General features: G+C 40.6%; 1 protein-coding gene across 4 annotated transcripts in view; it reads right to left on the reverse strand.

Annotated features, from left to right (window-relative positions):
• Window positions 1-13,974, reverse strand: part of Atxn7 (ataxin 7) — a 154,212-nt gene that overhangs the window by 113,826 nt on the left and 26,412 nt on the right. For 3 of the 4 annotated variants that reach the window (XM_041662306.1, XM_041662302.1, XM_041662305.1), the window contains exon 2: window positions 3,426-3,515. The exons of the other annotated variant lie outside the window; for it this stretch is intronic. In XM_041662306.1, coding sequence (XP_041518240.1) covers window positions 3,426-3,441 — 16 coding nt within the window. In that variant the 5' untranslated portion in view covers window positions 3,442-3,515. The remainder of the gene's footprint in view (window positions 1-3,425; window positions 3,516-13,974) is intronic. 4 annotated transcript variants of the gene reach the window in all.

Raw genomic sequence — 13,974 nt, forward strand, 5'->3', positions numbered from 1 at the left:
TCAGGAGGTCCCATTTATTAATTATTTCACAGTGTCTTCGCTGCTGGGGTTATATTTAGGAAGTGGTCTCCTGTGCCAAGGCATTCAAGTGTACTTCCCACTTTCACTTCTATGAGGTTCAGTGTGGCTGGCTTTATGTTGAGGTCTTTGATCCATTTGGACTTGAGTTTTCTGCATGGTGATAAATATGGGTCTATTTTCAACCTTCTATATGTTGATATCCAGTTATGCCAGCACCATTTGTTAAAAATGCTTTTTTTTCTATTTAAAATTTTTTGCTTCTTTGTCAAAAATCAGGTGTTCATAAGTGTATGGATTAATATCCGGGACTTTAATTTGGTTCCATTGGTCTTCTTGTCTGTTTTTATGCCAATACCAGGTTGTTTTCAGTACTATAGATCTGCAATAGAGTTTGAAGTCAGGGACTGTGATGCCTCCAGAAATTCCTTTATTGTATAGCATTGTTTTGGCTATCCTGGGTTTTTTGCTTTTTCATATGAAGTTGAGTACTGTTCTTTCGAGGTCTATGAAGAATTTTGCTGGGCATTGCATTGAATCTATAGATTGCTTTTGGTAAGATTCAGGCCCCACCTCTTACAGCACTCCTCACCCTCTGAATCCTACCTTACTCTTCTTTCTAAACAGTCATCAGGTAATACAAGAAATACTATATTTACTATGTTTGCTATTTTGTATCATTTCCTTCCACTAAAAGGTATAGTATAGCCATTATAGAAACACAGTAAGAGGATAGTCAAAAACATTTAAAACAAAATACCACATTCCTTAGCAAGACTAAAATCCAGCAGGGAAAACACTTAACCTTGCACTCTCTGCGGAGCATCTGGGGTGATGAAACCAGGTGGGTAGCTCCTCCCCTGAAGCTTTGGTAATTGTAACAAGGATTCTCTGTTTTAGACCACCTGTATTCCATGCCTGTAGTTTTCCTCAGCAGACATCCCATGGATCTGGCATCTCCAACATCCTGGGGTCTCCACTGAAAGTTGGTCTTCATCTTCAAAGATTCATGCAGTAGACTCGGGGTTCTTCTTGCAGGAGATTCCAGGGGCCACACATTGCCTGTCCTCAGCATCTCTTAGAAACTATAATATGGGATTCCATGTGCCCCTCACATCTTGTATCTTCCATGCTTGCAAAACCAGTACACATCATTGACACTGCCAAGTCTCAATGCAAAATAAAGATCAACTGTGTGTGGCAAGAGTAACTCCATTTAGTCATTTCAATATATGTATTTCAAAGCAATATACAGTGTATAACAAATATGTGGAACTTTAATTTACAGTTAAAATGTGAATTCAGTAAGAGGACCTTGTATTCTTCTGGATTATCAAGTCAACTCCAGTGCCTAAAAAAAAAGCACAGTGCGTCAACTGTCCCTCTATAAAGACTGCCTGAAAGAAAGGAACTGGGGCTCTGACTCCTACATGTGAAGGAGCTCATTGCAGCCTGGCCATGGACCGACACTTCTCGCAATTCCGTCTGGCCCACTTGACTCTGTTTTGTTTTCTCAATACATGTTTGAGTGTGTGACTCTTCTTCCCCTACTCCTTGTTATTAACTTCCTGATACTGTATAAATCTTTCCTACAGCATCACACAACGCTTCCATCAGTATAGTGTTCAAGTGTAGGGCTCAGGGAAATTAGCTTCGATCCTCCTCTTCTTTATCAAAAGTTAATCTCTCCGCATAACACATATCTGCATTAGAAGCTTCTTTGGCATTTTTTTCAAACGGTTTTTCCTCTCTGACACTGCTACTGCCAGTGGCTGGCCACCACACAGGAAAAGCCCCCCGCCCACCCACTCTCTGCCCAATATTCACAATGAACATCATACATTGTGATGACTCTGAAGATGGCCACAGAAGACCCCACTCCATGTCTGCACCTTCAGCATGGAGCTGGCATGTTAAAGGTATATTTTATAAATCATGAGCTTCACGGCTCCACACAACGGTGGCATTCCTGACGCTCACATGGATTTGGTGACAGTGAAAGAGTTATCTCTGGGAATGAATGTGCAGTCGTACAACATGCTTCCTGTTTCTGCAACAGTTGCTGAGGACTCTAAGCCTAAGTATATGCTGATCTATTTCTGGGGTTGAAATTTCTAATCCTTCCTGTTTGAATTCTGTTCAGTTTTGTTCTTTAATGACTCATCTTAAATTGACTTTTAATTTCTAACACCATGCAGCCATTTCCTGAGTAGAAGGGTGGTATTTGATCATTCATCTAAACTCTCGCAGGGAAGCCGGCAGACTTGATCATCAGGTAAAGGCATTTGCCACAAAGCCTGACAGTCTGAGATGGAAGATAAGTCCTGCAAGCTGTCCTCTGACCTCCAGTGTACACACAAACACGAGACAGACAGTCGGACACACAAAGAGACACAACATAAATAAATGTAACAAAAAAATTAAGCACTTCCAGGAATTCTTACTTTTATCAAATACATTCACACAATGTAGTACAAAGGTATTCTAACGGTTACTCTTAGGACTGCAGGCCTACAGGACTGCTGAAGAGTTCCAGAGTTCCCTGTCTGCCTGGAAAGGCAGCAGGCACCCCAAGTGTGCCCAACCAACTCTTCTATCTTTACCAGTCTTGTGCAGGAATTTCCCTACCTTGGCAGCTGGTCTACACTGTGTACGGGGGGGGGGGGGGGGGGCAGGAGCTGGATATTGGTGAAAAAAACACAAGAGCATACTGGGCAACATCCTATAAAAGAGTAAGCACTATATAGGAGAGAGCTGAAAATCCTTTCTCTAAGAATTCCTCAAACAGGCTGGGTGGTGGTGACACATGCCTTTAATCCTCAAACTTGGGAGGGAGGCAACAGCAAGAAGATCTCCAGCTTCAAGTCCAGCTTTGTCTACAGAGCAGGACAGACAGGGCTACAAAGAGAAACCCTGTATTAAAAAACAAAACAAAAAATAAAAAGAAAAAATAGGATTCCTGAAACAGGCAGGGCATGGTGGTGGTGGATGCCTATAATTCCAAGCAGGAGGCAGAGACTGCCAGAGACAGAAGAGACTGTGGGTTCCAGGACAGTCTGGTCTACTACAGGGTGAGTTCCAGGATAGCCAGAGAAACATTGAGAGACCTTGTTCAAAACAAATAAGCAAACAAACAAAAAATAACCAAATTCCTAAAGCTTTAACAAATACATGGGAGGCGCAGTTCAGTAGTTGTTGAGCTGAGAAGCAAACACCCAACAGCGTGGTAACGCTTTCAGAGCCACTGTCAGTAAACAGTAAACATTCATGTCTTTAAAGTTATGCTTAAAATGCCAGGGCCTTCACATACTCAAGTCATGAAAGTTAGCATCCCTCTGTGACACTCAATTCTATTAGAACTCAAAGAAATACATTCATTCAGCTATAATGTCAAAATAGTTAGCTACCTTTTCTTTGGAGCATAGGCCAAAAATTCTGATCGATTTACCAGTGAATCTTCATCTGCTGGGATTATGGAAGTTACTTCCTTCTTAATTCTGTTGAAAAAAAAAAAAGCAAAGGAATGAAACAGAGGACACAAAGCTAATCAGAAATCTATAAAAAAATGTTTTTTTTTCTTTTTATGTTTTGTTGTTGTTGTTGTTGTTGTTGTTATTGTTTAAGACAGGATTTCGCTGTGTGCAGCCCTGGCAGTCCTGGAACTCACTCTATAGACCAGGCTGGCCTTGAACTCACAGAGACCCACCCGTCTCTGCCTCTCAACTACTGGGATTAAAGGTGTATGCCTCCACTGCCCAGCAGAAATCTATTATCTTATTAGTTGTCACACATTTCAAACTGTTAAAGTTTCTGAAGTATCAGACTGCTAAAATTAAAGGCGCCAATTCATCAACAAATGCAACCTCCTTTTATGATAAATTTAATTCACTATACTTACAATAAACAATGAACAAATGACCATTCAACATGTCCACAGAGACATCCTCTGTGGGCTTAAAGATCATTGTGTGAAATTTCCACTAATGAGTTTCCATTTAATTTTTAAAATTGCTATTTCAAAGTCTGTTTTTATGAAACTTGTCAGATCATAGCTTTAAAATATGGGCTTACACACCAAATCTCAAAAGCTCACTCCGCCCTTTACAATTCCACAGGATAAAAAGGCAAAGCAGCTTTTAAACAGGAAAGGAAAATTCAATTAATTCACCTTCCTAAAAGAGCACAAGTGGTGAGCCATGGTAACGCATGGATGCCTTAACCAGCACCGTGGAGGGAAAGGCAGATCTCTGTAAGTTCCCAGACAGCCTGCCCTACAGAGAGTTCTAGGACAGCCAGGTCTACACAGAGAAACCTGTCTTGGGGGGGGAGGAGCACAAGGAAATCATGCCCTCCATTATCTTTCTGTATATGCAGTTATTACAGAAAAAAATAGGGGTACTATTTAATCTGGGGGGAAGCAGTGAGGAAAGGAGACAAGGTTTGAAGATTAACAAACTAAAGTTAGAAACTAAGACAGTATTCAACCTAAGAGAGCAGAAGACAGAAGAGAGCAGCAAATGTAGGCGGTGGCACAGCCGAGTATAAAACACAGACAGTGTAGGCACAGTGCCACACACCTTTAATCCCAGAACTAAGGAGGCAGGTTGGCTTCGTATGGGAATTCACTTCTATTTTATAGCCTCCGTGGGCGACACAATAAAGACAGTGGCAAAATCACTATTTGTTCAGCTTTTATTTTCACACACTTCAAAATGGTAACCAACATATTTCTATGCCTTGACATGCCAAGAATACATTATCCCAGAAAGTCAGTCACTAAAATCCTATGTCATACTGTGTTCACTTACTCCTAATTATCTCTTTATAGCTTTTAAATTATTCTTGAGTTATACTCTCCTCCCCTCCCTTCTTTAGCTTTAGTCTCATCCACAAAATGCTACCCAGGAATGTTGAGGCACCTCCCTATCTTCACAGGCCAGATGTTTTCTTCTTCAGATTTCTAATTCTTTTAAAGAGTTTCTGATCCTGTCACTGCTCTGTCTTACTTCTAGTAAAAGCTTCTACCTCCTTCGATGTCTGTCTGTCTGGAGCCCTGACTGCTCTCTGTGCAGTGTAAACGTTTCACAGGTATGCGATAGCCTTTACTCACAGTTATCTACAAAGGACCACAACAGACACGGGAACAGACAAGGTGTTAAGTTGGAAGTACACCTTTTCCTCTCCTCTCTCCTTCAGAACAAACTAGAGTTGGTACATCAGTTCTCACTGGACCTTAAGTCACTAGGCAAAGCCATTGCTCAATTCTCTAGCATGACACTCCAGCCATTTCCAAGGAATCCAAGGAAGTCACCGGCTCTTAGATGTGACGCAATCTTCTCTGAGATAAGTTTGGCTTTAAGAGAATTCATCATTCCTTAGTCAGTATCTTTTCAAATGTTTTACAGGAAACCTATCTTTACAGAAAAAAGGCACTGGTGTTTACTAGCAATCATTTTAAAATAGTAGCTTCCTGTTTAGAAAAAAGGCTTGGGTCTTTAGTAGGAAAAACAAACATGCTTGTTTAAGTTCCCTCTTCTGGCTCACAACAGGCCTGTTCAAAGTGCTGGCACTGTGATCTCGTTTGTTAGAGAGGAGGCAGAGCTGGAGCTAGAACCCAGGCCTTGGATGCTGGTTCATTTCCTTTCCAGCACACCAAACTGCCTCAGCATCAACTTAATTTTGTTCTGAATAAAGAAGCAGTGTAAACAACAGGCTGTAAAGATTTTCTTACGTCTCAAACCTTCGGACCTTTATTTGCTTAACATTTATGTAGTAAGCACTTAATTTTTAAAGATTATTTTAAAGGAAGGTTGGTTAGAAGTAGGAGATGAGAAACTACTACAAGGATATCATGGTTTCATTCCACAATCCTGAGAAATGCAGGCTTCCATTTGTTACTTCCCAGCAGTGCTGCGTCAGCCCCAGTGACCCTCTTCCTAGTCAGTGCCATCATGTTTGTATTATGGGTTCCAAATTCCTGGTCACAGGCCAAACTAGACACAGGGCCTCAACTCAGAAACACAACTCACTCTTTTTAGAACCAGAAACTGGGAAAAATGGGTCTAGTTTAGTTTAGTCTGGGATAGCCCACGTGCTCACTTGTCTACAGGGAAACCAGGAAGGAGAGGACAAAAGAATAAATACCCTGGTCAGTGTGAATCTGGCTCAACAGACAGAGGCACGGTCTTTGTCTCTGCCTTTGGTTTTCCTGTCCACAGCATGGTCCCCACGTCCTTCATTTCCACAGCTCCCAACACTCCCACCTCGACAAGACTGGGCTCTCTACTTAAAACAGCGTTTTGTTTTTGGTAACTACAACAACAAAACCTTGCCCAAGAAAGTAACAGTTTTTTTTTTTTTTCTAATAAAAAGGCAGATACCACTTGCAAATTACAAAACAAAGCCGGGCGGTGGTGGCGCACGCCTTTAATCCCAGCACTTGGGAGGTAGAGGCAGGCGGATCTCTGTGAGTTCGAGACCAGCCTGGTCTACAAGAGCTAGACCCAGGACAGGCTCCAAAACCACAGAGAAACCCTGTCTCGAAAAACCCCCCAAAAAAAAAAAATTACCAAGCAAACAGACACTGCAGAATGCCCAAGGTTTTAGAAATATACCCTCATTCACTTTAAAAAGAGAGACGAGCCCATGCAGTGTTATATTGACTTCTATGGGGAAAATGGCTTATTTTCTCGGACTAATATGGGCGTGTCCTCTTCAAGAAGCTGAGAACCCTATTGCAACTTTACCCACATAGTCTGGATTACTTCTCGTTATATAATACAGTCTGTCAAAATTACACAACTATTCGCAAAGGAAGAAATAGCAAGATATACTAAGACAATGCTGGTTTGAAATATGAACAGAACAAGCTTTCTTCCTGCTTCTTTCTTTTCTTTTTTTGTTTTTTAAGACAGGGTTTCCTCTGTGTAACAGCTCTAGCTGTACTGGAACTAGGAACTAGCTCTTGTAGACCAAGCTAGCCTCAAACTCACAGAAATCTACCTGCCTCTATCTCCTGAATGCTAGGATTGAAGGTGTACACCACCACCACCAAGCTTCTTCCTGTTTCTTATGTGAGATCCGTAAAGCACAGAAGGAGGTGCCAATAGACAGGCTGCACACGAGGTCCCCCAGGATTCCAACCTGACTGTGTGCGTTAGAGCTGGAAAGAGAGAGACCTTGAAAGCTGCCTCCAGTCTCTCTTCCACACAGGAAAGACTGAGAAAGCCAACAAGTTTTCTCAGGTTGACCTACACATTCAAACACAAGTGTTGATGTGTAGTTGATGGTATGCTCTGGCATGGTACACACATAAGCAGGAAAAACCCAGTAACTATGGATTGACATGGTACCCAACTTCTTTCTTCTGACCTCAATGACACTTACTATCACCCAAACTGGATTATTTCTTGGAAGATTTAAGATGAAAACTGAGCCATATACTTGGTGACCTAAAGAGTCCCCTCTTCAAAGGCCAAGTAGCGAGCATGGATTACTGACTGAGCCGTAGGCATGCCTTTCTAATCACTCCAGTGTAAAAACACCCATGTAAAGAGTGCCAAGGCCAACTATAAGGAAAGATGCCAGCAGCTCTGGTCTAGCCCCAAGTACATTTCAGTTCCTTTCTAGGACCTTCTCTATCCATATGTGACACGTTCTGTTTTGACTTTATGTCTTTTGAGACAGGATCATACACTATAACCCAGACAGGGCTAGAATGACTTAGAGAACCTCCTGCCTCACTCTTGCTAGGACTGGAGCTATAGCATTATGAGCACCTGTATTTAAGGAAAGCTCATTTTCTGACAGTTTCTACACAGCTACAAGGAATTCAATTGCTCTCCACTGCCAACTGCTCTTCACACACATGCAGTGCCTGGGCTTGCACACAGACATGCACTTTACAGGTGTGAGAACAAGCATCTGAGATGTTTTCCTCCTCAGAACCTCTGCTGTATTTATAATTTGAAAGATTTCATAATTATGTAATGTTTTAGTATATATACTGTACTGATGGGTTAAACAGTTTTGACTTGTGAAATTAGTTTTTTTCTTAAATGCGTAATTTATATTGATAAACGTAATGAGTTACTTTTTTTCTTTTTTATTGATATTTATTGAGCTCTACATTTTTCTCTGCTCCCCTCCCTGTCTCTCCCCTCCCACTTTCAATCCTCCCCCAAGGTGCCCATGCTCCCAAGTTACTCAGGAAATCTTGCCTTCTTCTACTTTCTACTTCTCATGTAGATTATATCTATGTATGTCTCTCTTAGAGTCCGCATTGTTGTCTGAGTATTCTGGGGTTGTGGTTTGTAGGCTGGCTTTCTTTGCTTTATGTTTAAAAACCACCTATGAGTGAGCACATGTGATAATTGTCTTTCTGTGTCTGGGTTACCTCACTCAAAATAATGTTTTCTAGCTCCATCCATTTTTCTGCAAAATTCAAGATGTCATTATTTTTTTCTGCGGTGTAGTATTCCATTGTGTAAATGTACCACATTTTCCTTATCCATTCTTTGGTCGAGGGGCATTTAGGTTGTTTCCAGGTTCTGACTATGACAAACAAAGCTGCTATGAACATAGTTGAGCACATGTCCTTGTAGCACGATTGAACATCCTTTGGATATATACTCAAAAGTGGTATTACTGGGTCTGGGTCTTTTTTTTGTTTGTTTGTTTGTTTGTTTGTTTTTGTTTTTGGAGACAGGGTTTCACTGTAGCTTTTGGAGCCTGTCATGGAACTAGCTCTTGTAAACCAGGCTGGTCTCGAACTCACAGAAATCCGCTTGCCTCTGCCTCCCGAGTGCTGGGATTAAAGGTGAGCGCCACCACCGCCCACCTTTATTACTGGGCCTTGAGGAAGGTTGTTTCCTAATTTTCTGAGAAATCGCCACACTGACATCTAAAGGGGCTGTACCAGCTTGCATTCCCACCAGCAATGCAGAAGTGTTCCCTTTTCCCCACAATCTCTCCAGCCCAAGTTGTCATCAGTGTTTTTGATCTTGGACATTCTTACAGGTCTAAGATGGAATCTCAGTTGTTTTGATTTGCATTTCTCCGATGACTAAGGATGTTGAACATTTTTTTAAGTGTCTTTCAGCCATTTTAGATTCCTTTGTTGAGAGTTCTCTGTTTAGATCTGTACTCCATTTTTTATTGGATTATGTGATCTTTTTGGTGTCCAACTTCTTGAGTTCTTTGTATATTCTGGAGATCAGACCTCTGTCTGATGTGAGGTTAGTGAAGATCTTTTCCATTCTGTAGGCTGTCGTTTTGTCTCGTTGACTGTGTCCTTTGCTTTACATTAGCTTTTCAGTTTCAGGAGATCCCATTTATTAATTGTTTCTCTCAGTGTCTGTGCTGCTGGGATTATATTTAGGAAGTGGTTCCCTGTGCCAGTGTGTTCAAATGTACTTCTCACTTTCTCTTCTATAAGGTTCAGTGTGGCTGGCTTTATGTTGAGGTCTTTGATCCATTTGGATTTGAGTTTTGTGCATGGTGATAGATATGGGTCTATTTTCATTCTTCTACATGTTGATATCCAGTTATGCCAGCACCATTTGTGAAATATGCTTTTTTTTTCCATTTGTTATTTTTTTCTTATCAAAGATCAGGTGTTTGAAGATGTATGGATTGATATCCAGATCTTCTATTCGGTTCCACTGGTCCTCTTGTCTGTTTTTATGCCAATACCAGGCTGTTTACAGTACTGTAGCTCTGTAGTAGAGTTTGAAGTCAGGGATTGTGATACCTCCAGAAGTTCTTTTTTTGTACAGGATTGTTTTGGCTATCCTGGGTTTTTGCTTTTCCATATGAGGTTGAGTACCATTCTTTCGAGGTCTTTGAAGAATTTTGCTGGGCATTGCACTGAATCTGTGAGTTACTTTTTTTTCTTTAATGGGTAATTTATCTTACATGATAACAAGCTGAGGAAAAGAGATGAATTCTTCTTCCAACTGAATGTTCCCTATCATTCACTCATGCCTCATAAATATATACATTTTTAATAGACACAACTTTATAAGAATATATATCTGCATATACATATATATATGCATATATACACACATGCATTTACACATACTTAGGAAGCAACAGGTCTTCAAAGTAAATCTGTCCAAGAAAATTGGCTTCTTTACTATTAAAGAGTTGTTATGTATGTTGTTTATTTTTATTTGTCACTTAGTGAATGTCACTGATGTAATCTTCCATATAATTGTCAACATTTCACAGTGACTGGCATATATTTGATGATCAGTAAATGCTTGTTTCCTTTCCCCACCCAAGGACTCTTCAAGTACAGTCAGCATGCTACTGGGGAAGACAAGGGGTAGAGGATGACATCATTCCAAAGATAGTTTTCTGACTTGAAAGAAACCTGTCTGAAATGTTAGAAGCCAGAGCTTTTCTCATTCATAAGGATCATGGATGACTGCCTTTGGGATCAGGAACTTTGGACAAGATGAATTAATACTCAGCCTCTCCTTCACTGACAATGAGTTGCTCTAGAAGCCTGCCATCTACTTGCACAGAGCTGATATCAATTTGGCCAGATGGTTTTAGCATTTGTAGCCAAATACTAATGTGCCCTCCTACAGATCCTAGGATACTTCCTATATTTTGTAAGACAACAGAAAGATGTCTGAGGTTGTTTGAACACAGATATCACCTAATCATGGAATTCCATGTCTTACTCATTAGCATACTCAAAGAATTTTGCATACATGATGTCATAGTGACACACTAATTACGCAGAGCAATTCCATGATACAAGAGGTATATTAAGCAATTAATGCAACTATTTTTATTGCTATTCATTTAAGTATCATCATATGAAAAGTTTTTCTTTGAACATTTTCCAAGATGAAATGAAACATAAATAATGGTCATATTTTATCTCTATGTATTATATACATAATTAAATTATATGTATAATTAAATGTCCTTTTGGACTTCTAATTTCTGTTCAGTCTACAATCAGATGCTTGTTAGCAGGGCAAGCTTTTCCTAGAGTTCCTTTCCCTTAACTTTTAGGGTAGCATCTTTAACAGGAAGCCAAACACGTTAATGCTATGATGGCAATGTGCCCGAACATCTGACTTTACATGCTGGTCAAATATGGCACTGTGGAGCTTGACTGTTTAAGCTAGGAAAAAAAAAAAAATCAAACACTGGGTTACAACTTCTCAAATTTCCCTTTTTAAAGTTAATCATAAGTGGTCTTTTAAAAATAAAATCCTTCTGAAATACTGAAGAAAAGCCAATTTTAAACAACATTATTAAGACAACAAAGTTACAAGGTTAGACCCTAGCTTGGTGGCTGGCAGGGAGTGGGGACTGAGGAGAGGTAACAGGTACAGGCACAGCACATGGGGCTGCACAGGGCGACATCTGCAGGGTTAATGAGGTTGTGCATCTGGATTGTGACAGTGACTATTTGAAAATACTCAAGGGCTAAAACCATAAAACTGCAGGGAGTGAGGACACTGGCAATTTCTAAGTTTCGGGGCTGAGCCACAGACAGGTAATACCCAAGTATGTTTAGAAATTGTATCATCTGACTTTCTGAACCTAAACGGACTGATTATCTTGATAGAGCTTAAGAAGGAAGGAGAAACACAAGGCTATTCTGGCTGTCAGATTTACTGTTAGTGGCAATGCCAGTAGTGTATAATATTTGGCAGCCAATGCGGATGCCTCACAAAGGAGCTAGCAGCACATTGTGTAAAATAATACCAAAAAGTTTAAACTTTTTTATGTATTTTAAACTATATAAGATTTTCCCATTAAATACAGACAGCCATGAACAGCATACTTTAAATATGAGTTTAAAATAAGAACACATTTGTGGTTTCTGTGTGGTACTCAAGATGCCACTAAGCCTATGATTATATGTCATTTTCAGGATATATTATTAGATTTACATGATTACCAAATAATGATTTTTGTGTAGACAGGAAAATAGTTTCAATAATTCAAACCTGACTAAATTAATAAAGATTTTCTACAATGTGACAGTAAAAATTGAGGCAAAGATTATCACAGAAGCTGGCTGGTGCCATTTAAATAAACTTAGTAAAATCTGTTAGACTTTACAACTGATTGGAACTACGATGCTCTAGGATGACGCCCCGGGTTCGTGCATCTCATCCCTAGCCAGGCTGCACCCCTGCTCCGGAAGACTCAGAATAGAAAGCAGGGTTAGCAGCACTTCAGAAAAACCTCCCTGCTCACTCCTCACTTCTGGGATGCAACATGACCTACATTTCCAGTGCCCATTGAGACTCCGTGGGAGGGGAAGAAGAGAGTTCTTCATGTCTCTTATCCTCTGATTAACTAGGACAGCAAATGCCACTCAAGGGACCGCACTGGGCAGAAGCGAAGGGGAGAAGCCTTACCGGTAGGAGGTTCCACAGGAGGACACCTGGGAATGCTATCTATATTCTTGGGTTCTGCAAACTCACTGTCACGGCTTTATAAGACAGCAGCCCAGAAAGAACTGCCCCACTTTCCACGAGAATCAGCCCAGAACTCAGAATGATTTTACTTACTTCAGGCTCTCAGCAAGATGAAATTTAGTTAGAATTATCCTGGACATTTTCTTTAAACTTAATTTTAAAACTTTAAATTTACAAGGAAAGGTTACAAAGACTGCATTTCTTATGAACTCCAGATCCCATTCCTCCTGGTAAATTCTTTTCTAATTCTTTTTATATCTCTTTATTTATTTATTGGGAGAGGCCAGCATTAGGGCCACACTTGGCAATCAGAGGACACTTTGAGACAGGCGGTACTCTCCTGCCGTTCTGGTCCCAGAGATTAAACTCAGGTCTTCAGGCTCCATGTCGCTGAGCCCCCTCACTGTCCACTCCCCTACGTTCTTATATAAAGATGGTACATTTGTCATAGCTATGAGGCAATGCCTACAGGCTAGATTTATTTTCTGTCAGATTTTAACGGCCTGTGTGACAAATAGGAACTGCACATACTCATTGTGTGGTCACATTCCAAGTCATGCACATTTGCTGATGAAAATGGAACTAAGGACTATGCCCATCACCTCCCTCGGTCACCACTTCTTGGTGCCACTAGTTGCAGTCACTGGGCCTTACAACCACAGCCCTCAGAATGTGATGTGTTCATTAGGGGCAAGCCTTGTGAGAAGGGAACTCCTGAAATGCTGGGACCAGCATTTCCCCACCCCTTTCCATCACTCTCAGAACCTGACAACTGTCAAGTTACTGTTTCTATGTGTTCAGTTTCCTAGATTCAACATAAAATGACATCAGACGATACCTTTCTGTGCCTGAATTATTTCACTAGTATACTATTCTCCAGGCTTATCCATGTTGTTGGGAAGGAAGGAGGCCCTTTAAAGGTAGACTAGTATTCCACTGTGTTCACACAGCACACACCCTCTTAGCCATTCATTCACAAAGGGACATTTTCGTTGATTTCCTAACTCACCTCTTCTGAGTAGGCTTTCCATAAACACGGGAACACAGATGTTTCCCTGACTCACTTTTATGTTGTTGTTCCTCTGACTATATACTCAGCAGTCAGATTACTACACTGTATAGCAGCATAGCAGTAGCATTTTTAATTGGGGGACTTCCATACTGTCCTCTACTAATGGGCACTAATTTCACATTCCTTTGCCCTGTCCTCATCAACAGTTGTTACCTTTTCCCTTTCTGGGAAAGCCATCTCACAAAAGTGCAATAATATCTCAGACAGTCTGAATTTCATTTGATTAGCACCAGGGGGCACTTTTCACCCATAGCCATTTGTGTGTCTTTTTTTTTGAGAATGTACACTCAGACTCCTTCCTGTTTTTAGACTTGGACTACTTTGCTCTCTTCCAACTGAAATGAGTTCTTTACAAACTCTGGCTGTCAGCTCCTTTCCAGACACATGGTTTGTACACTCATCTCTTCACTGTCAATTGTGTCCTTT

Source organism: Microtus oregoni, unplaced genomic scaffold (assembly GCF_018167655.1).
Source record: "Microtus oregoni isolate MIOR12 unplaced genomic scaffold, Mior012 000013F_ref0000133, whole genome shotgun sequence".
Classification (NCBI taxonomy): domain Eukaryota; kingdom Metazoa; phylum Chordata; class Mammalia; order Rodentia; family Cricetidae; genus Microtus; species Microtus oregoni.